This window comes from Panthera tigris, chromosome C2 (assembly GCF_018350195.1).
Source record: "Panthera tigris isolate Pti1 chromosome C2, P.tigris_Pti1_mat1.1, whole genome shotgun sequence".
In the NCBI taxonomy this organism is placed as follows: Eukaryota; Metazoa; Chordata; class Mammalia; order Carnivora; family Felidae; genus Panthera; species Panthera tigris.
The window spans coordinates 12,712,604-12,735,994 of NC_056668.1; the positions used below are offsets into that span (position 1 = coordinate 12,712,604).

The 23,391-nt window shown below is 51.0% G+C and overlaps 2 protein-coding genes across 2 annotated transcripts in view; one reads left to right on the forward strand and one right to left on the reverse strand.

Moving 5' to 3' along the window:
* URB1 (URB1 ribosome biogenesis homolog) overlaps nt 1-11,697 on the forward strand; it is an 84,799-nt gene extending 73,102 nt beyond the window's left edge. The window contains exons 40-41 of the transcript XR_006222088.1: nt 2,375-2,508; nt 11,500-11,697. The gene's annotated coding sequence lies outside the window, so the exon portion shown is untranslated. The remainder of the gene's footprint in view (nt 1-2,374; nt 2,509-11,499) is intronic.
* On the reverse strand, nt 1,201-22,860 carry LOC102953038 (melanocortin 2 receptor accessory protein). The gene is made up of 3 exons (XM_007090417.3): nt 22,633-22,860; nt 3,745-3,844; nt 1,201-1,415 (listed from the first exon to the last, which is right to left on the reverse strand). Exons 1-3 carry the CDS (start codon nt 22,736-22,738, stop codon nt 1,286-1,288), a joined length of 336 nt encoding a protein of 111 aa, XP_007090479.2. The 5' UTR covers nt 22,739-22,860; the 3' UTR covers nt 1,201-1,285.
* Between the last annotated feature and the right edge of the window lie 531 nt (nt 22,861-23,391).

Sequence of the window (23,391 nt, forward strand, 5' to 3'; positions counted from 1 at the left end):
GCTTGGAGCTCGGTGTGTGCCTGCGTCCCTCCCGCACGCCGTGGCCCCCGGTTGTTTTTAACGACCTCAGGTTTTAACCAAGATACGAGTGACACCTGTCTGCCTCCAGTCCCTTTACCACGTATGGGCTCATTGTCTAGAAAGCAGGGGGTGGACCCTCCCCTCTGCCCACCCCCCCGCCCCCTGACACAACACTCGCAACAGCGTTTTCTGAGAACATTCCCATGTCAGAATCCTGCTCTTAGGTTCAAGTTAGAAGAGCCCCGTGTTCTTTCTCGCCCTTTTTCTGCGTCTCTGGAGCTCGTGAGCCTCCCCTCCCTCGTCTCCCTTTCTAGCCCACCACCCCCGAGTAAGGCGAGGCTGAGTCTGCCGTCAACTTGGGGAATTAACCGTCAGCCCGCGTCGGCGGCAGTGGGCTGTATGGGCTTTGTACTTGGGCGCCGTCTCCCTGCCAGAGCCAGGCTGTCGGGCGCTGGAGGACTGAGTCCGTCAGAGGGCTCACACCAGAGGTCCCATAAAGTCACCCAGATGGGACCCATCCTCCCAGCCCAAAGACATTCTGTGGCAGGATTCTGATGCAGACCCCCTCCCCTTGGGCTTTGTCTTTTAAAGGCTTCGGGGGGGGGGGGGGGTCGGGAGTGTGACCGCAGTCAGCTGGCCTGGCAGGTGTGCGCCACCCTGTCTGGGAAAGAGTGGGAGTCAGTGGGGGATGGGAAGGAACTTCCCAGGCCCTCCCTGGGTGTCCTGAAGAAGGTTCCAATCAGCTTAGAACTCAGGGTTGCTAAATACTACGGCAGTTAGTAGTTGAAGCTAAAAAGTGGCCCAGTGAAGATGAGCGAGCAAATTTTTTTTTAATTTATATGTGTTTTATTTTTTTGACCTTCCCAAAGTGCATAAGGAGTAAGTATGCTGGTGAAATGCACTAAAAATCTGCAACATCTGGGGCTACTTCCCCGTGCTAGCCGGGCTGCTGCAGGCCCTGGATGATGCATGCCAGTGCCCCCTCGTATAGCGTATCTTGAGCCAGTCACGCTTCCTGCTACACGTAAGCAGGCTTTTCGAAGGCACTTGTGGGTCCGGGTTGGTTTGAGTTCACCAGGCGTTTGCTGACGTCCAGGCTACAGTTGAGAGGTTCTGTCTCCCGGGAGGGGTCCCCCCTCCTCGTCCCTGTTGTCAGCTGCTGCCGTGGGGGGGTCCCCATCGAGACCCGGCTCCCAGAAGAGAGCAGGGTGGATCTGCGGGGCAGGTGGGGCAGGGCGGAGGGGCTGCCGGCTGCAGCTGCCGCTCAGGGCAGGATGCTCTGCTGCCTGGCTCCTTGCCCGAGCCCGGGGGAGCCTGTGGGGTGCCTCCGGACGCAGAGCGGGAGGTTGAGGCCGCGACTCCAGGGGCGTGTTGGGTGGTGGTGGGCGTTGTTCCTGTGGACAAAGCAGATGGGAGGCAGGCATCAAAGCTGGCGAGAGAACTTACTGGATGCTTTCCTGTTACACCCTGCTGCCGGCCCAAAGCCCGTAGAGAAGGCACGCGGGGCAAGGGCACCTCGGCCAGGGGAGCAGACCCTGGGGGCGGGTCAGCCGGCTCACAAAGGTCACCCCTGTGCAGAAATGGAAGATGACAGGCAGTGCTTGACGGTGACCCAGACCCTACGTTGACGACTAGTTCTCTCTGAGGTCACGTCTCCCTCATGTGTCCGTTCACGACGGGGAGCGGGCAGGCCGGCCTTCCGTCCGTCCACAGGTTTGAGTGTAGAGCTCAGGTACCTGTGCCTCCAGCCAACTTGTATCTCAGCCAGGAATCTGCTCTCTGGATGCCTCTCCTGAGCGCCAGGGGCAGTGGGCACGGCCGCCTGACGTGAGCTGGCCCGCCCCGTCCCGCCTGCCCTCCGTCTCATCATTGATGGGGGACCGTGATCGCCTCTTAGGTGTCATCAGGGTGACGTGAGGTGATGCGTGGCCGGAGAACTAGTTTCAACTAGTTGCAATCCTGACATGAATGCGGAGGCTCAGAGAGGGGGCCTGAAGGAGCAGAGCCCTCCTTTCACATGATGCCGGCAGACTTGTTTTTTTTTTTTGAGGCTTGAAAGAGCACCTCCTCAGGGAGCAACCCTGCGTCTGTCTCCCAGATCTTACTGAAGACCCAGGTGGCTCCCTTGAGCCCTCCCTGTCTGTTACAGTGTCTGGAGGGTGCTTTCTCTGGTGCCGGGGAACAGCATCATCCATTTGCCCTGTAAAGTTGCAGCCCTGAAGACACCCGGGACCCCTCAGCCTCGGCCGCCTGTGTGCCCACTGGGCCGGAAGCTTTCTCTTGCAAACCGTCCCTGGCACAGGGCTGGCCACGAGCCACCTCAGAAAGCTGGTTTCGTTCATTTATCCCCCAGGTACCTCTTGGGGCTATAAATCTGCCCAAATTTCACGTGAGTGGTAAAAACTAGAAGAAAAGGACGGAGGTCTGCCTTTGCTCAGAAGCTGGCCCGGCCTCCCCCCGTGACCAGAGGGAACCGGAAGTGACTTGGTGAGTCACCCCTGGCAGGGCAGGGTGGAGGAGGGAGACGGAGCCCCCTTGAAGCTGGTCCGGGCGTGCACAGATGGGCAGGTCCTCCCTGAGCCAGCGGCGGGACGCACCCAGGTGGCCAGGCTGCCCTCTCGTTTTTCAGGGCCTTCCCGCTGCCTGCCCCCTCCTCTCAGAGCAGCTCTGCTCATCTGCCTGCTGCTCAGCATCCTGTGCCGGCTCCCGGTCTCCACTCCCCAAGACTGCCTGGCCCATGATGGTGTCCGGCCCCAGTCTTCGCCCGGGATCGCTCTGCTACCTGGCCCCACGTTTCAGGGGAGTTTGGGCAGCCCTGGTCCCATCAGCTAAGGCAGAGATAGGCAGTCCCTTGTTATAGGGTCCCTTGTTAGGACAGTCATTTTAGACCGCAGTAGCCGTTGGGGGCAGATTAAGCCAGAAGAGGAAATCGGATGTGGTAAGCCAGTTGTCTAGCACAGGAATTAACATCTAATGAGCTAGGGTCGCCTGGGTGGCTCAGTCCGTTGAGCATCTGATTTCAGCTCAGGTCATGATGTCACCGTTCGTGAGTTCGAGCCGCACGTTGGGCTCCCTGCTGTCAGCCCAGAGCTGGCTTTGGATCCTCTGTCTCCCTCTCTCTGCCCCTCCCCCGCTCGCTCCCTTGCTCGCTCTCAAATATAAATAAACATTTTCAAAAAATGTGTAACGAGCTAGGTTAATTACTAGCTAATTCTTGGGGCTCCTAGATCTTACCGAATTTAACCCCTAAGGCACATAGTAGGTATTCAATAGCACATGGTGGTCATAGATGCCTAAGTTTGGGTCCCATTTTCCTGGTGAGTTGTTTGGCAAGACCTAACTGGCGTGTGGGGTCATTTAGGCTCTATTTTCTCTAACAACTTCATTGAGATACACACAGTAAAGTTCACCCATTTAAAACCTAAAACTCCAGATCTTCAGTATATTCCCAGAGTTACACAACCATCAACACAATCTGCTTTAGAATATTCTAGATGTTTCATAGCAATGGAATCAGTCATACAATACAGGCCCTTTTGTGTCTAGCTTCTATCCCTCAGCACAGTGACTCTGAAGTTCATGCGTGTTGCAGAAGGAATCGGTGATTTATTCCTTTTTGTGGCCACATAACATTCCGCTGCGTGGACGTGCGGCCGCTCGCTGTTTAGCCACGTGACTTACCTGTACACGTGCCCCCCCCCCCCCCCCCGCACCCTTACTCACCTCACCTGCGAGGACCCTGACCAGGACATGTAGAGCAGGATGAGGAAGAGAAGCATGACGAAAAATGCCAGGCTCACCCAGAAGGCAATGACAATCAGATCTGCGGGAGGGAGAGTGCATCTCAACGTCACTGTGACACCACCAGAAGCCCAAGGCGAGGGGACGTGAGGGCCCCCGAGCAGCGTGGAAATAGGGCCCCGAGTGTTGGCATCCTCTCGTCTTCCGGCCTCTCAGCAGTGACCACCGGGAAGGTTTTTCCACTGACAAGAACCTTGGGAAGGAACAGGCCGGCAGGGAAGCGGCCTTTTCCCAGAGCAACTAGCTTCAAGGTCTGTTAGGGTGACCGTTGAGGGAAAAGCAGTGAATGAAGGTGGGTGGCACCCCGTGGATTTGCTTTTTCAGCTGCTGCTGCTGTTCCCCTCCTTCCCTTTCTCCCTCAGAGGGGGAAGCAGGGGCCGTGGGCCACTCATGTGACAGCCAACCTCCCCTCTGCTGTGAGGGCCGCAGGGGACTGTGGGGACCGCTCCGTTAGAGGCCGCTTCAGAGACCCCTTCGGAGTCTAGATTGTGGTGCTGCAGTGCTCCTGTGGCGGGCAAGGCAGAGTTTTTCCCCCGGGCCTCCCTGGCCCCTTTCTTTCAGGGGAAAGCACCCACTCAAGCCAGGCTCTGCCAGGGGCTGATGAGGATTCAGACGGGACCAAGCTAGCACACTGGAAATCGCTGCTGATGTGGGAAACTAAGGCAAAAGAAAAGCTAAATTCCCTTACTGCCTACAGCCCATTGATAAGTCCTTGAGGCAGACAGACTGACCTTCCTCTCAGAACTCAGTTGCCTGGATGATGACCCTTCGCTAAGGGGCAGAAGGTAACCTTAGCTTAACATTATCCTGACCCCCAGGATCCTGTAAGTGTCCTTTCACATAGAAAAATTCCTTTGGAAACTTCTTTTATCTCAACTCCCCCCCCCCCCGGCCCCCCCCCAAGATATATGTTGGCAATCATACTCCAAGCTTATGGCCCCCTGATATACATCTGAAGGGTCCCAGGACTGAGTTTCTACTAAACACTAATGACCTTTTCCTAACAACAGCTAAGGCCTCAAGGTCCTGAAAACCTTGTTTCCAAAATACCTTAGAGACTTAGGTTATCCCTAACGCCCTCCCAACCTGAGGGTGTATAATCAGTCACTCGCCACAACCCCACTGCAGCTCTTTCTGCCCCAAAGTCCTGGCCCCTGTGGTCAAATAAAACCACCCTTTTGTGGGGCACGTGGGTGGCCCAGTAGGTTAAGCGTCCGACCCTGGATCTCGGCTCAGGTCATCATCTCACGGTTCAGTTTGTGGCATCGAGACCCGCATTGGGCTCTGAGCTGACAGCACGGAGCCTGCTTGGGATTCTCTCTCTCTGCCCCTTCCCCACTCACACCTTCTCTCTCTCTCTCTCTCTCTCTCTCTCTCAAACATTAGAATACACCCTTTTTGCACCCAAGACATCTAAAGAATTCTATCCTTGCCGTTGACTCTGAACCCCAACGCTTCAAACCACATCAGCAGCCGCCTCTGCCCTGCACGCCCCTCCCCCAACACGCTCCTCTGAACTCCAGTAGTACTTCCGATGATACACCTGCCTGCTCCATATTGTATTCTGTTAAACAAAAATGTTTATGAATAGGTAAACAAATGAGGAAATGAACAAACTGAATGAATGAACGAATGAACGAATAATGGGGTATTAGAGATTTGTGCATCACCTCCACGAATATGGAAGTAGAGGCCCCAGGGGTAAGTAATGGTACCTGGAGTAAGGGGTGTCCCCTGTCCTCTCCACGGCCCAAGACAGGTAGAAGGAGAAACTGAAGGCCTGTCGATCTTAGACCTTAACAGCATCCAAAAAACAGTCCCAAGGAAAAGATGCCGTACTTGCCAAAGGAATCGAGCTCCCACTGCCTTGTAACAAGGCATCAGTAGCTTGGCCTTCACGCTCCAGAAAGACCAGGACAGCAAAGACCCCCAGGCTCCCACATGCTCTCTCCTGTCTGTCCTTGAGCTGAGAAACTGACGGGGGTGCCCCTGAGCGCCGACCAGGCTAAGGAGGCGTGTGGGCTCCTGGGAACTAGGGAGCGAGGTTGTTACTGTCTGTCCTAAACTGAAGGACTTTTGGGAGGAGCCTCGGAGTTTCTCAGCATTCCGTGACTGCTCACCGCACATTATTCTATAACACCTGCTGCAGCCCCACTGGCCAGTCAACATTTATTTTATAACTACCGCAAAGTATGACAGTATAAATGCTTTCAGAAGTTTGGGGTTTATTCCGTAAGGGTGTTTTATTTTTTTTATTTATTATTATTTTTTTTACATTTATTTATTTATTTTTGAGAGACAGAGCACAAACGGGGGATGGGCAGAGAGAGAAGGAGACACAGAATCCCAAGCAGGCTCCAGGCTCTGAGCTGTCAGCACAGAGCCCGACGCGGGGCTCGAACTCGCAAACCGCAAGATCATGACCTGAGCCGAGTCGGATGCTCAACCGACTGAGCCACCCAGCCACCCCAGGGGTGTTTTAGATTTAGGCAGACCCCACTGCTCTTTCTCCTTCATAAAGAGAACATAAGGTTGGAGATCTTCAGCGCCTATATGAGTGCCGTCGGGGCCTCTAAGAAAACAGCTTCAGAAGTTTGGCAGCTGAGACCCACCCCCACCCGCCTCCCCTTCTCCTGGGCTCACACTTGTCCGCTTGGCCCTTGGTCATTATCCCCACATACTGAGCAGAAAATGAAGCGACACCTTTCGCAGAACACAGTGTCTTCAGAGAAGTGAAATTGGAATTTTTTTCAGACCAGAAAGGCGATCAGCAGCTACTCACCACTTCCTGTACTAAATTCTCTTTCGTTATGGTCCTGTTGAAAAGGGTGGCCAAAAAAATAAGAGTTCTTGTTCCTCTCCCTGCTGAAGGTTCAGCCTTAGTGCTCGGACAGAACATGTTGTTCCCGGACAAGAGCTGTCATTCCCCAGTGTTGGAATTGTTTAAACATCACTGAGCTTGTTTTTACAACAAGGAGCACCAGGCTGGCTTGACAACAATACTAGTCCAGCCGTGGAAAACTTCCCTTCCCTTTCCTTCCCCTCCCCTTCTCTTTCCCTTCCCTTTTTCTCCCCTCCCCTCATTTACTTCCTTTTTCTCCTCTCCCTGTCCCTTCCTTCCTTCCCTCCTTCCCTTCTCTTTTTCTTTCTTTCTTTCTTTCTTTCTTTCTTTCTTTCTTTCTTTCTTTTTCTTTCTTTCTTTCTTTCTTTCTTTCTTTCTTTCTTTCTTTCTTTCTTTCTTTCTTTCTTTCTCTCTTTTTCTTTCTTTTTCTTTCTTTTCTTTCTTTCTTTTTCTTTCTTTTCTTTCTTTCTTTTTCTTTCTTTTCTTTCTTTTCTTTCTTTCTTTCTTTCTTTCTCTCTCTCTCTCTCTCTCTCTTTCTTTTTCTTTCTCTCTCTCTCTCTCTCCCTCCCTCTCTCCCTTCCTTTCTTCCTTCCACCACACTGGCAGAATGAGGGGACTTAGGCATCCACAATTAACTGACAAGAAGAGGCTCTGATGGCATGGTGGGGCATCACACTGGGGAATTTCTCATCCCACCTTGGAGCTGACAGCTTAACCTGATCCAAGTACTTCCTACTCATAGCAGGCACCTCAGTCTCGTTAGATTTTGTTAACTGCTAAACCTCAGCTTTAACATTCCTTCAAACACTACTAACATTTGGGTCCCAGAGTCCTGGTTAGAGATTAACTCCAAGATCTTTCCCTTCTTTGGAAAAACAATGGGGTTAAGGGCCTGAGCTCTGGAAGTGGGTAGTTTTGAATTCAAAATCTGACTTGGCCATTTTCTAACCATGGGGTCTCAGGCAGTCTGGGATTTTTACATCTCTAAATCTGTCTTCCCATCTGTTAAAGGGGGATGTTAGTGTGTGTTATGTAGACTGTTAGGTGAATTAAATAACATACCATGTGTATGTAATGCACATAGCACAGTTCCTTGTTTAATGGTTTTGAAATGATAGGTAAATAGAACTAAAATTATTATTTCTGTTAAGAGGGTAGTGTGGCAAGTGATATCTCTGTGATTCAAGCTCCACTAAAATCAAGTGGATACCAGTAAAGGTAATTGTGGTATATAGACTGCTGGTTGTCAATCCTAATGTTTGCTCTCAGGTGCTTTCATAGTCATAGAAGCCCTACCTTTTGCTGCCTGGAATAAAGACTACATTTCCCAGATGCCCTTTCAGCTAGATGTGGTCATGTGACAAGGTTCTGGCCAATGAGCTGTGAGTAGGGAGTTACTAGGAGTCCTCCTGCAGAGACTAATAGATTTCTCATGACCTTGTATCCCTTTGCATTTCCTTACTCCATTTTGCTGGCCAGAACATGGATGTGATGATGAGGGACATGTCTGGGGGATGGCAGAGCAATGAGCTGGAAGGAAGGTGCTTTCTGAGGATCTCATGGACCAGACCCACAATGCTGTCCTGCAGACTTTTAGGTGAAAGAGAAATTAACCTCTGTTTTGTCCGGTACTCCGTTAATTGTAACCAGTTTTCCTTATTGAGTCAGTAGAAGGAGCCAGCTTTTTAAACGAGCATATCAAAACTTACAAATCCAAATGAATGCTGACATTCAAAATAATCATCCTCTCTCTATCATAGAGTCATATACATTTTTCTAAAATACGTGTCTTGGGACACCTGGGTGGCTCAGTGGGTTGAGCAACCGACTTCAGCTCAGGTCATGATCTCGCAGTTTGTGAGTTCAAGCCCCGCGTCGGGCTCTGTGCTGACAGCTCAGAGCCTGGAGCCTGCTTCTGATTCTGTGTCTCCCCCTCTTTCTACCCCTGCCCTGCTCACGCTCTGTGTCTCTCTGTCTCTCAAGAATAAACATTAAAAAAAAATAAATAAAATACATGTCTTGATTAAACATTTATAAACACTTATCAAACATTCATAAACACTTCTAAATTATTCTTTTGGAATTACTCTCAAGGACACACACACACACACACACACACACACACACGCCAGTTTTGCTACTTTGTAAAATCATATTTCCTTTTCAACACCCAGGTGGTATCAGTCAGCTCCATCCATTCACCTGATTAGTTTATGGGTGATTCCTAACTATTTCCCAAAAGCAAATCCACCCTCGAAAGATATACATAGTTTCACTGTGGACGTTCCATAGAATATACTGTCACTACCAAAGTCAGTTCCAAAAGAAGAGTCCCAGCAGTTTTTGAACAATAATAATATCATTCAAGTGTAGCGCCTTCAGTTGGGGCTACCTTGATGGGAAAATCGTTACGAAAACAATCTCATATCTCTGTTTAAAAATCACTTTTTAAAAAATGTTTAATGTTTATTTTTGAAAGAGAGAGAGAGACACACAGAGTGTGCTCAGGGGAGGGACAGAGGGAGAGGGAGACACAGAATCTGAAGCAGGCTCCAGGCTCTGAGCTGTCAGCACAGAACCCACTGTGGGGCTTGAACTCACGAACCCTGAGATCGTGACCTGAGCCGAAGTCGGACGCTTAATCAACTAAGCCACCCAGGCACCTCTAAAAATCACTTTCACTGCTTATATCATGCCCATAACTGACCATTTGAAGAAGATTTAGAAGTCTCGGTGAAAGTTGTAACATGAAATTGATTGCTCCGAATGCCAGAAGAGAGTTCTATGTAAGTTGTTTGCTCAGTCTTTTCACTGAGCTCTCTGCCTTGTGTTCACAAGAGATTGGTTGGTGGCCTGTTTCTGTTCTTCCTCTCCCAGCTGATAGGGCAACAGGTGAACAGACTGCCTGATTATCGAAGGTGCCAGAGCTGGTGCATCAGTGGAAGTCCATACGGGCTATGACAAATTTTTTCCTAAGCCATAATTAAAGGAAGAAGACATATTGACCCAAGAAGTAAATAACACAGTGTGAAAGCCAGACCCTACCCAAGGGAAATCAGTCCATCTTGCTACTCCGTGCAAGGGAGCATTCGAGCGAGATTCATCGCATTAGAATAATGTGTGTGGTCGTTGTGAGATTGCTATATGGGACTGGTTTTCTCCTAAGCTTAGCCTCTGAAAAGGGGACAGATAGAAAAGCAAACATCTAATTAATTCAAGCAGAGGCCCAGGAAACAGATTTGCATGCCCCACCTTTCTGACAGCATTGGAGAGATTCTTAACCTTTCCCCGAAACAGAAGTCACATCTGTAAAGTCACAAGGGTGAAAATCCTTGTGAAGTCCCTGTAACAAAATCATACCAGATTTCAAGCTAACCCTGGGAAAGAGGAACCCAGATTCCTCAAGTCAGCGCTGAATTCGCCATTATATATATACGTATATATACACGTATATATATATATACATAATATATACGTATATATATACATATACACGTATATATACATAATATATACGTATATATATACATATACGTGTGTGTGTGTATATATATATATATATATATATACACACACACACGTATATACATATATATATATATATATATATATATATATATATATATCTCCCTAGGTATTTCCAATGATCTGTCCATCCATGATGGAATAAACTCCAGTATATGGGCATGAACACAAAAGTCTTAAAATCCCTCCTGCTTATTAGGTATTTTCCCTCCTGTGTCACCTCCTTCCCTACTTGGCACAGGAGTGAAACTCAGCCTTCCAAGGTTCAAGCGGCTGCCCCAGGCGATCTTCCAGAAGCTTTGCCTTTGTCTCACCTTAAAGCATCCCTAGCTCCTGGCTCCAGTCCCAGCACATCTTTCTGTCTTTGATGTGAACCTCTGCACAAGTGAAGCTTTCTGATCTGTGTTTGACTGGGTTGGAGATCCAGCCCAGAGGAACTGGCGAGGAGAGAAAGGTGCATTTGTCAGCAAAGAGGCTCGCCTGCTCTCTGCGGTGTGACCTCTGTCCTTCCTCACCCGGACTCACGCTTACCTTGCCCCACCTTCAAAGCCAGGTCAACAGAGCCTCCCTGAGACACCCTGACACCGCCTTCTGCTGACCATTACAGATCACAAGAGTGACATCGTCATAGCAGCAGCACAGCGTGCGGGTGATGGACATTTCTACTTTTGCATTTTGGGTTTTTTTTTTTTTTAAGTGAACTTCTTTGAATTCAAATACCGTGGACACACAACAGGGGAAGAAAGTTTTTTTCTTCCCAAGTCCACTGCTTGTAATAGCAAAATCCTGGAACCACTCTCAGTGTTCAAAACCGCACATTTTTAGAACGTCGTGCATTTATTTACAAAACTTTGTGAGAGAATCTTTCACAACACAGGAAAACAACATATTGTGAAGTCAATAAGGGCAAAGTATAAAAAAGCATACACAGCCAGATCCTACCTGAAATCTACAGGGGAGACGGGATGTTCACAGTGGACTCTGTAGAAAGGCGGTGCTATGGATCGAATGTGTCCCCCCACCTCCCGATGCGGAAGCCCTGATCTCCAGACTGGTGGTAGTCGGAGGTGAGGCCTTTGACAGGTGATTAGGTTTAGAGGAGATCATGGGGGTGGGACACCATGCTGGGATTAGTGTCCTTATAATAAAAGGAAGACTCTCTCTCTCCCTCTTTCTCTCTCTCTTTCCCTCTCTCTCTCCCACTTCCCCCACTCTCACCCCCTCCCACTTCCCCCCTCCCTCCCCCACTCTCTCCCTCCTCTCTCTCTCTCTCTCTCTCTCTCCCATTTCCCCCTCCTCCTCTCCCCCAGCCCCTCTCCATTCACATCCACCAAGGAAAGGCCATGTGAGCCCAACAGCAAGAAAGGACGTCCTCACCAGACAGTGACTCTTCTGCCACCTTGACCTTGGACTCCCAGCCTCCAGCACGGTGAGAAATGAATATCTGTTGAAGCTCCGCAGCCTATGATACTTTGTTACAGCTGCCTGAGTAGACTAAAATAGGCATTGACTACTTGAAATCTGGTTTGGGTTTGCTTACCTCCGAGGGATTTCCTTTAGAGACGGTAGATGGTCCCCCACAGCCCTCACCCTGTCTAGGAGGGCAGCCGGTGCCCTGCCCTCCAGTGGAACTGCGGAGAGGCCGCTCAAGGGCACTCTGCACGTGTCCTTTGCAGTTAGTGGGGCACAGTGGACTGGAGTCTGGTGATGTGTGCTCGAGAGCATCTTAAAAGCAAGGGACTGGGCCATCAGTGTCAGAGTGGAAGGAGCCAGCCTCCGGCCGTTGAGGGGCAAAGCTGTGTCCCCGAGGGCCTCAGGGGAGGGTGCGGGCTGAGTGCCAGCCCAGAGCTGGCCCAAAGGCTCACGTGCATGAGCACGGCCTGAAGGGGAGTCGGGCCTCTCACAGAGCGGGTCCAGGCGGAAGTTGGCCTCAGAGCACAGGGTCCCGAGGATCGTCCTACGAGGCCAGCAGGAGAGAGCACTGCCTGTGGCGGGAGATCTCTTGCAAAGCCGCCGCCAGGAGAGAAGGAGCCAGCTTGCATCAAGGACGCCCCCGCCTGGATCACTGCCAGTCAAGCTGGAGGGCAGGGAGGCCAGTGGGGAGGCCAGTGCAAGAGTTCAGCCAAGAAGTAACGACGGCTACAGAGGAGAATCGCTTCCCCACCCTCAGGTCATGGGGCCGGTGACCGTCATCCCAGGGAATGCACAAAGGACACCCGCCACATGGGCTGGTATAAGGAGGGGCGGCGAAATCGACAGGAGCAGAGTCCCGAGCCAAGTAGCGGGCCCCCCTTTGTGGACACGGCTGACGTACATCGATGTCCTCCTCACCCTCCAGGGCCGCCTGTGCGGGTGTGTCTGTTGTGCTGACCGGCTGCCGTCCGAATCAGAATCTGAGCCGCCTCACTGGCAAACCCCCTCGCCCTTTCTGCCTCTCACCCCACGCCATCCCTGACGCTCCAGCGAAGATGTGTTGCCAAATAGGATGGGGCAGGTGGCTGGGGAGGAGGAGCTTGCTGAGGAAAGAAGGAGGAAGCGCTCCTGCCCCCAAGCCAGGGAAAGAGGAAGTTCTCGCTTTGAATGAAGTTTGAAGGCGGTTTGGTTTTAAGTATTTTTGAAATTGATTTCATCGGCTTAGATCTTTGTTTGGGTAACTAGACTGGCCGGTAGACATTTTTTGGTTTAAGTTTGTTCATTCATTTTGAGAGAGAGCGAGAATGACAACGAGCCGGGAGGGGCAGAGAGAGGGGGACGGAGGATCTGAAGCAGCCCTACACTGACAGCAGAGAGCCCGACGCTGGGCTGGAACTCACGAACCCTGAGATCCTGGCCTGAGCGGAAGTCAGACGCTCAACCGAGCGAGCCACCCAGGTGCCCTGACAGACACATTTTTTTAAAATTTAAGAGTAAGGGGCACTCAGTCGGTTAAGCGTCCGACTTCCGCTCAGGTCACGATCTCACAGTTCATGGGTTCGAGCCCCACGTCGAGCTCTGTGCTGACAGCTCAGAGCCTGGAGCCTGTTTCGGATTCTGTGTCTCCCTCTCTCTCTCTCTGCCCCTCCCCCACTCAAGCTCTGTCTCTGTCTCTCTTTCTCAAAAATTAAAAAACAAAACAAAACAGAAAAACAAAAACAACAACAAAAAAGAGTGAGCATGAGACCTACTCCAGGGAAAGAGCCAGCACCACTAAGTAGGTTTGCACGAGCGGTCAGAGAAAGAGGAGAGCAGCATTCTGACTGCGCGCCATGAACTTGCTGTTTCCGTGCCGCAGCGTGATGGGTGCGTTTACGCAGATGCGGGAGAAAAAAGACATTGCGACTGGAAGGACGTTGTGACAGGCCAGGCCCAGTCAGGAGGTAGAAATCACACAGCAGGTGAAACGGGAAGTCTAATATGAAAAATTATTCAGAAGGATTAAAGAGTGTAAGATACGAGGAGACTCTACAAGGTATGCTGGGGCTGAGGACGGAGGGAGGGGGGACCCAGGTGCGTTTGCTCAGGCTGTGCTATGGTCAGAAGGCTTGTGTTCCCTTAAACTCCTACGTCAAATCTTCATGCCCCAGGGGATGGTATTTGGTGGTGGGGCCTCTGGGAGGTGCTTGAGTCATAAGGGCGGAACCCCCATGAATGAGGTTAGTGCCTGTATAAAGAAGGCTCCGGACAGATTGCCTCACCCCTTCCATCATGTGGGGACCCGGCAAGAAGATGCCAGCTATGAACCAGGAAGGGGCCCCTCACCCCCATGCGACCGTGCTGGTGCCTTCGTGTTGGACTTCCCAGCCTGCGGAACCACGAGAAATAGATGTTTCTGGTTTATAGGCCACCCGGTCTGAGGTGTTTTGTTATATTAGCCTGAACAGACAGACTAAGACAGTGGCTTAAGGAACAGAAACTTATTTTCTGACTTTAAAGGCCCCATCTCCAAATATAGTCACATTCTTTTAAAAAAAATGTTTAATGTTTATTTATGTTTGAGAGAGAGAGAGATGAATCATGAGCAGGGGAGGGGCAGAGAGAGGGAGACACAGAATCTGAAGCAGGCTCCAGGCCCTGGGCTGTCAGCACAGAGCCCGACACGGGGCTCAAATCCATGAACCATGAGATCATGACCTGAGCGGAAGTCGGACACTTAACCAACTGAGCCAGCCAGGTGCCCCTACAGTCACATTCTTAAGTACGGGAGGTTAGGACTTCAACATAGGAATTTGGTGGGGGAGGCGGGGGGACCCAGTCCAGCCCATAACCCCAAGGAAGGACATACTTGAGAGAGGTTCAGACCTCCCTGGGGATGCAGTTTGGTTACCGGATAGCAGAGATGTTGGCTGGTTTAGCCAGGCCTAGCTGGTTTGGAGCTGCTGGATGAACCATAGACAACCCAGATGACCAACAACCGTAGTGGGGTCCCCCCCATCTGGGCTTGCAACTCTTCCCCCGACCCACCGGCCCAGATTGCCCCGGGGCATTGGTTTTTCCGTCAAGATGGCTGCTGAGAGGTTCTTGCCACCGCGAGGCCCAGTCTCAGCGGGACCACGTTCTGGGCCAGTGACCGGGGCTGTTGGCCCTGCGCGTCCTCACACCCTCACTGCCGACCTCCCAGCCCCAGCATGGCCGTCCTGCTGCGCCCCTGCCAGGGCCCCCTCCTGCGAAAACTTCACTCCCGGCTCACTCTTAAGGAATTCCATCGTTGATCACAGAATTACAGTAAACTGATAACTGACACAGGTGCGCATCATGAAAATGACCAGTATGTACAAGAGCTGCGTACCTCACAGCAGGTGATCTGTTCATTCTGCAGAGACTTCTCGTGTGCCTGAGATGTGCCAGGCACTGCCTGGGAGCTGGGGGTGGGGAGCAAGACAGGGAAGGGTTCCTGCTCCGCTGGAACAGTCTGGTGGGAATCTGCCCACTAATCGTGCCAAGTGTCCTGGGACGAGTCCTAAGGGATCAGAGCCTGGAATTTAAGTCCCAGCTCTGCAAATATTTTACTAGGTGACCTTGAGGAAATCACTTGGCTCCTCTGGGCCCCGAGACCCCCACATACTTTTATTCCCATGTCTGGGATACCATAGCACGCTCATTTATTTAGGCAGGCCCCTCCTTCCTAGACTGTCACCTCCTAAGGGTGGAGATCTTTCCAATGTTATGCTTCCAGATCTTTCCCAGATCTTTTTTGCATTTTTGCAAGATTTGGTTGTTGAGTGAATCGCGAGCAAAAGCAAGAAGGTGGGTCAGGAATGGTGTGTTTCTAGTATGGTGTGGAAGTGGGGCTAGCTGAGATGAATGAAACACAGAATGGACAGCACCGAGTTTCAGAGGACTACTAAGACAAAAAGGGGAGCTTAGACTCTGAGAGGGCAGGGGCAGGGAACAGCGCAATGGGCACATGGTTGTGCCTGGAGTCCCTCCTACACAGTAACACCATGGAGAGTTGCACAGGTTGTGCACTGCTCAAGGAATTCCACCTGGATAGGTGTGATTAACTGTGTCCCCAGAATAGGAGCCTTTTTCTGATTTCCCTATGATCTGGGGGTAGTGGCAGCGTTGTTCCTGTCTGTGGGACTGGAGGGAGAAGAGGGGAGTTAAGATGACCATCCGATGTGCCTCAGTTCCCCAAGATGCATCCATGGGACAGTCCTGTGCCAACCTAGGGGCTTGGTCACCCTAAGGAGAGTGAAACTAGGGAAAGAAGGAAAGAGGTTGAGAGAGATGACAGTGGAGCTGGAGAGACACAGAAACGAAGGGGAGGAAGGAGGCGAGCGAGCAGGGTGACTTTTCCGAAGCAGCTGTTTCGGATGACGGTGGATGCCGGGAACCCGAGAAGGGGAAAGTGCTCACGAGTTTGAGAAGTTTGGCAACCGGAGGTGAGAGAGAGGGACTTTTGGCCGATGGTCCAAGAGGGCAGCGGGGATGCAGATCCGTGTGTGTTTCAGACACGGATGAGGAAGCCGGTGGAAAGAAGCTGGAGGAGGAAAAGTTCCCCCGGGCTCTGCTGAGGGGCTGTGGGGACACGTGACGGCATCTTGACGAAGTAACGAGTGGACACCCCGCGTGGGACTCCCGGGCCGGTTCACCTGCGCACATCCATCACCCCTGTGACCAGGTCTCTGCCACGTCCTGCTGTGGCGACTGTTCTGACTCCACACCACGCACTCCCAGTCCTCATCTGGTGACCCTCTTGGTTTACGCTCCGTGATGGTTAATTTCGTGCATCAGCTTGACTAGGCGAAGGGATGCCCAGATGGCTGGTAAGACACGATTTTTGATGTGTTCGTGAGGGTGTTTCTAGAAAAGATTAGCATCGATTCGGTAGGCTGAGTAAGGAGATCTGCCCTCACCAGTGTGGGTGGGCATCGGCCGAGCCGATGGGGGCTCGGATGGAACAAAAAGGCAAAGGAAGGGCAAATTCTTGCTCTGTCTCCTTGCACTGGGCTATTTTCTCCTGCCTCTGGACACTGGTTCTTGGGCCTTTGGACTCCAGGACTCGAACCATCAGCTCCTGTAGTTGTCAATCACCACCGGCTTTCCTGGGTTCCCAGGCTTCCAGGAGGCAGATGGTGGGACTCGTCAGCCTCCCTAACTGCATGAGCCAGTCCCTATAACCAGTCTCCTCTTATCCTCATCGACGTACCTCCTATTGGTTCTGTTTTTCTGGAGAACGCTGACTGATACGATCGCTATGCCGTGGGAGTTTACACCTCTGGTGTCAGGTGACTATCAACCTCCGGGTTGTTTTTGTGGTCTTAGCTACCTGCCGTACATTTCTTTCTGCCACAGAAAGCTCTGTAAACTGGCCAAGGGGCCTGCCTCCCAAGAGGGTCCTGGTCAGAGTGAAGACTCCGTGAAATAAGCCACACGAAAGGGCAAACGGCATATGATTCCCCTTCGGTCACGTACTGTCTTTGTCCGTTCAGGCTGCTGTAACAAATCATATACACTGGGCGGTTTAAATCACGGGCATTTATTCTCTCACGGTTCTAGGGGCCGGAAGTCCAAGATCAGGGTGTTGGTGGGTTCCGTTCCAGGCGAGAGCTCGCTTCCTGCTTATGTCCTCACGTGAACGAGGGAGAGAGAACGAGCACTCTTGTTTCTTCTCAAAAAGGTACGAATTCCACGGTGGGCCCCCGGCTTGATGACTTGGTCTAACCCTCATCACCTCCCAAAGGCCCCGCCTCCAAATGTTATCCCACTGGGGATTCACGTTTCACGTGAGTTTGGTGGGGTGGGACCCCAGACTCAGTCCGTGGCAGATGGTCAGAACAGTCAGATTCATAGGGACAGAGAGCAGGAAGGTGGTTATCGGAGACGGGGCGGGGGGGGGGGGGAGTGGGCAGAAGGAAAGGGGGAGCTGGTGTGTAACGGGTACTGAGTTCAGTTTGGGGAAGATGGAAGCAGTTCTGGAGATGGGTGGTGACATGATGTGAAGGCACTTACTGCCGCCAAACTGTGCCCTTAAAATGGCTTAAATGGTCACTTTTGTGTTGTGCACGTTTTCCCTCAATTAGTAATAATATAAAAAAGAGGGTCCTTGTCAACATGAGCTAAATGTTTAAAACCCTGCCAAACTGCCCAGAGCGTGGGCTTGTTGTCCCCAGCCTCCCAGCAGGCTCAGGGTCCTCGTCCTTCCCAGCCGCGCTCGTCCATCCACTGGAGAGGGTGGCCCCTTGCCACCAGCTGGGCTCTGCCTGGTAGTCACAGGCCCGGGGAGGAGAGAGGTCACTGAAGGCAGGTCTCAGTTTCCCCTCAGGAGTTATCACAGACGGCATGTATTTGTGCGTGCAGGCACATTCTGTGTTTTGAAGACACAGAAAAACCCTAAGGCGGCCAGGCACCAAAATGCTAACACTGGTTTTTTTTTTTTTCTGAATGGTAAAGTGCAGTAATTTACTGTCTGAGTCTTTTACGATGAGCATATTAACCTTTACGACTTGCATTTTAGAAATTCGAGGGGCACCTGGGTGACTCGGTCAGTTAAGCATCCGATTCTTGATCTCAGCCCAGGTCACGATCTCATGGTCACGGGATGGAGTCCCTCGTTGGGCTCTGCACTGACAGCGCGGAGCCTGCTGGGGATTCTCTCTCTGCCTCTCTCTCTCTCTCTCTCTCTCGCTCTCTCTCTCTCTCTCTCTCTCCGCCCCTCCCCCACCCAGGCACGCGTGCCCTCTCTCTTTCTCTCAGGATAGATAAACGTTCTTGAAAAGTTTGAATGATAAAATGTTCCAAATTCATAGAAATACACAGAGCATGTATCCACCAAGTATTTCCTCCAGATCCTTTTTTTAAAAAAGGATATTAAAAGGGGTGCCTGGGTGGCTCAGTCGGTTGAGCGTCCGACTTCGGCTCAGGTCATGATCTCGCGGTCCGTGAGTTCGAGCCCCGCGTCGGGCTCTGTGCTGACCGCTCAGAGCCTGGACCCTGTTTCGGATTCTGTGTCTCCCTCCCTCTCTGGCCCTCCCCCGTTCATGCTCTGTCTCTCTCTGTCTCAAAAATAAATAAACGTTAAAAAAAAAAAAAAAAGGATATTAAAATGTTAAGGTCATCATCCACGTGTGGCAATACAAATTTCTCCACTTCCTACCCCGACACACTGAGTATCAGTGTTTCCATGTTTGCGCATTGAGTGAGTGTGAAATGGAACCTCGGTGTCCTTCCCAGGGCGCCCCCTGAGTACTTGTGAAGGTGAGCGTTTTCTCACGTTCCTCGGCCCTTTGCGTTTCCTCTTCTGTTAACTGTGCTCTCGTATCATTTGCCCATATTTCTATTGTTTTTTTTTCTTGTTGATTGATGGGTTGTTGTTGACTTATGAAATAAGAAAATGGCTTCCATTTCAAGGGGCAAAAAGGATATTTCCCAGGTAGTTTCCAAAATACAAGGGAATACACCAGATATCCCCCTGCCTCAGAGCCTTTGTCTTCGGAGTTCCTGTGGCCTGGAAGGCTCCTCCCAGAGACGGCTTCAGGGCTTGGTCTCTCACCTGCTCACAGGACATCCTTGGGGGGCCTTTACCAACCGCCCGATTCCTCTTAGGGCCCCACCTCTCCCTGGCTAGCCTTCCTGTTTTATTTTGCCACCTGCCATACTTTTTCTTGTTTGTGGTGGGTGGAAGGCTGCTTTGAGTTTTCAACACTTTTCTCGCTGCAAGATAGGTTCTAGTTCCCTCCTCTTGAATCTGGCCTGGCCTTAGTAACTTGTTTGCCCCAAGTCACAGAGCTAGAAAGTGGCAGAGCTCAGATGTGAACTCCTGCCAGGTGGCGCAGGGCTCCACGCGCCCGGCCTCTGATCCGTGTGTCACTGCCTCCCGGCCGGTCCCCAAACACAAGCTAGACATCTACCCATCCGGGACAGAAACACCCTGGGGGAGTATTTTTGTCTAGCCTCAAACTCCTTTTCCAGAGAAGGTGGAGATTAAATTCAGAGAACACATGAAGGCTGAGATACAAACAGAAATCAAGGAAGCCAGAAGGAGTACCTCTCTCCGTGGGTGTCAAAGACTCCTGACATCTAGGCTGTCTGGGGGACCCAGTGACTGGCCTCCCCCCGGGACAGTTTCCTCACTGAGATGGTCTATATTGCATTTGGGAGTTTGGGAAGGCGTTGCTTTTTTTAAAGTTTATTTATTTATTATTTTGAGAGAGAGAGAGAGAGAGAGAGAGAGGTAGAGAACAAGTGAGGGAGGGGCAGAGAGAGAGAGAGAGGAAGAGAGAGAGTATTCCAGGCAGGCTCTGCACTGTCAGCAAGGAGCCCAATGGGGGGCTCGAATTCACAAACCGTGAGATCATGACCTGAGCCAAAGTCGGACAATCCACTGACTGAGCCGCCCAGGCGCCCCAGGAAGGAGTTTCCTCATTTGTATGCCCAGCAGGCTATGAACTTTCTATCTCTAGCTCATGTGTGCAAGAAAAAGTATTTCTTTTAAAACCTCACACACAGCTTAGAGAACATCAATCACTTTCTCCAGAAATGGACGTTGTTTGTGGGTAATTACACAGGGCAGGAGGTTGAGACTGTAGGTTCGAAGACTTTGAATGAGCAAAGAGGGCTCCCACTCAGAGCAGGGGAGAGGGCTTTGGAGCCCAGGTGGTGACCAAGCGGGATGTCTGGTGTACAAAAGGATGGGGGTGTCTGAAGCTAACAGCATTTTATTTAATTCAGGTTAAAAAAATTTTTTGAGAGAGAGAAAGAGAGCACACGTGTGCGTGCACATCCTAAGGAGTGGGGGAGGAGCAGAGAGGGAGAGAGAGAGAATCCCTCCAGGCTCCAGGCCCAGTGCAGAGTTGAGGGGCTCGATCTCACAAACCACTGAGATCATGACCAGAGCCTAAATCAAGAGTCTGACGCTTAACTGACTGAGCCACCCCGGCGCCCCTAATTCGTGTGAACTTAAAAACAACCTTCCCGAATACAGATTTACATTTTGCCCAGACCAATATGGATCCTGAAGGTCTGAACTTCTGACCATACATATCAGTGGGCTTCTGTTTCAACCCTGCCACTTTCTCCCTGTTACTGTGAGCTGTCTGTGCAAAAATCTGCTTTTTGATTCGTGAGTCTATACCCCGCATCAGGAAACACACACCAAACCTATCGTCCCCCGCAAAAGCTTTGCTACCAGGCTGGGGACGCAGCCAACATGGATGGGTACCCGGACTCCTGGAAGCTGTAAATGAAAATGGAAACAGGTACACTTCCTAACAAGACATTCTAGACAACTTTCTCCAAGGGCTCTGCCGGGGACCTGCTACCTTTTATTACCGATGACATCCAAATGGATTTCAGTTTTGAGCTGATGCGTGAACAAGTGACCTTGCTTTTCACAGGAAGAGCATCGTGTTCCTTCTAGTGACTGCACTTACTTCTTGACAGATTATGTGATCAAAGGGCAGGAAATAGCCAAGGAGGGGCTAGGCGTCCGACTTCGGCTCGGGTCATGATCTCACAGTCCGTGAGTTCGAGCCCCGCGTCGGGCTCTGTGCTGACAGCTCGGAGCCCGGAGCCTGCTTCCGATTCTATGTCTCCCTCTCTCTCTGCCCCTCCCCTGCTCATGCTCTGTCTCTCTCTGTCTCAAGAATAAAAATAAAAATAAAATAAAGAAATAGCCAAGGAGCCCAAGACTTGAGGATGGCAGAGCCCTGAGACTTTTTTTGGTTTGGTTTGCTTTTTCATACTCATTCCCTCAGCTAACTTGTTATCTTGACCGAGTAGCTGGAATAATCAGAGAAGATTGTTCACAAAGCACCAACTTACCCAAGGGATAGAGACTGGGAGAGAGAGGAGCAAAAAAAGCATGTTGGTTTGCTCTGGTGGTCCTTCCTGAGACCATGAAGAGTAAAATCACTTGGTATTTAAAAAATTTTTTAACGTTTATTTATTTTTGAGAGACAGAGAGATAGAGCGCGAGCAGGGGAGGGGCAGAGAGAGAGGGAGACACAGAATCGGAAGCAGGCTCCAGGCTCCGAGCTGTCCGCACAGAGCCCGACACAGGGCTTGAACTGACGAACTGCGAGATCACGACCTGAGCAGAAGTCAGTCGCTTAACTGACTGAGCCACCCGGGCGCCCCAATCAATTGGTGTTTTCATGGAAACCAGTGAGTCATATATCTTAGGGGTGGACACAGTAACCTCCCCCAAATCTGCACAGAGTGAGAGAAAATGCGAAATCTGCAATTTGAAGAAATTTCACCTAGCTTACAGGAACCCAAGCAAATCACACTCTAACAAAAAAAAGTCTGTCTTAAAAGCATATTCTGGGGTGCCTGGGTGGCTCACTTGGTTAAGCATCAGACTCTTGATTTTGGCTCAGGTCACGATCACACGGTTTGTGAGACTGAGCCCCAAGTCAGGCTCTGAGCTAACATCACAGATGGAGCCTTCTTGGGATTCTCTCTCTCTTTCTCTTTCTCTGCCCCTCCTTGCTTGTGCTCTGTCTCTCTCTCAAAGTAAATAAATAAACTTAAAAAAAAAAAAAACATATTCTAGGGGTGCCTGGGTGGCTCAGTTGGGCAAGTATCCAACTTCAGCTCAGGTCGTGATCACAGTTCATGGGTTCGAGCCCCGCATCGGGCTCTGGGCTGACAGCTCAGAGCCTGGAGCCTGCTTGGGCATTCTGTGTCTTCCTCCCTCTCTCTCCTTCTCTCCTGCTCTCACTGTCTCTCTCTCTCTCTCTCTCTCTGTCAAAAATAAGTAAACATTAAAAATAAAAAATTAAAAAAATAAAAGCATATTCTGCTCCCAAATCATCCTAGTTTCTTAGGAGGTTAGTTCCAAACCTCTTACAGAAGATGACAGATAAGATTCTGCCCCCGTTTACTTATATCTCTGAGGGTCAGGGTTAGGGTCGTGTTTGGGCTCATCTGTGACATCTGTTGGGAGTAGGAAGTGGCCAGAGAAAGTCTTTCGGGCCGACCCCCAGCCTCTGCCTGGCTGGCTCCCCCAGTCGAGGACTCACATTTGTTGGCTTTCAGCTTCCTCTCGTCCACGGGAATGAGGTCCACGTAGTCCAAGTAGTATTCGTAGCTGTCGTACAGGGTGGAGGCGTTGGTCTGGTTGGCCATGTCCGCGGCGCTGGGAGGGGGCGCATCCGGACCTAGTCAGAGCCCTCGGAGAGACCGGCCGACTGATTTCTGTAAAGTCATCCAAGTGTGTCTGTGGGTCTCGGGGCTCAAGGCCTGCCCACTTACTTATCGGAGCCGTTTAGCCGGGAGAAAGGCCAGGGGGCTGTGCTTGACATCTCCGCCCACACGTAGAACTTTCCGCCCTGCTCCTCCTTGACGAAAGTCCAAGACAAACAGAGCCACAAGGCAGGAAACCGGGTTTCCAGCGCGGCTCTGGCTTGCCCCTCCGGGTGAGAACGGGAAAAGGGATACCTGGGCCCCTTGGAAGACAAGATGCCGAACAGGGGCTAGGAAGGCCACTCGCCGTTTGCTTTCCTGCTTAAAAAGTTAATAAAACCCAAATGAAAGGCTGGTGGTGCCCTTGATGTACATTAGGGCGGTTCTTGGTGCTGTTGGGCAATCAGCAAGTCACTGGTTCGGATTTAGTATCTGAGGGCAGGAATTGAGTGATGGCAGCCCTTGAACTCGTAGCCTCTCTCATGCACACAGAGCCAATTAATTGCACCAAAAGAGCCCTCTTGTCCAATTGAGTACACCTTCCAGCTTTTGTTTGCTTGTTTTTTTGTTTTTTTGTTTTTTTTTTAAATTTTTTT

Coding starts and splice junctions, on each gene's coding strand:
- LOC102953038 (XM_007090417.3), bottom strand. CDS start 22,738: ATGGCCAACCAGACCAACGCCTCCACCCTGTACGACAGCTACGAATAC. Junction 3,845..22,632: donor GAAGCTGAAAGCCAACAAAT/GTGAGTCCTCGA, acceptor TCCCTCCCGCAG/ATCTGATTGTCATTGCCTTC. Junction 1,416..3,744: donor TCAGGGTCCTCGCAGGTGAG/GTGAGTAAGGGT, acceptor CTTTGTCCACAG/GAACAACGCCCACCACCACC.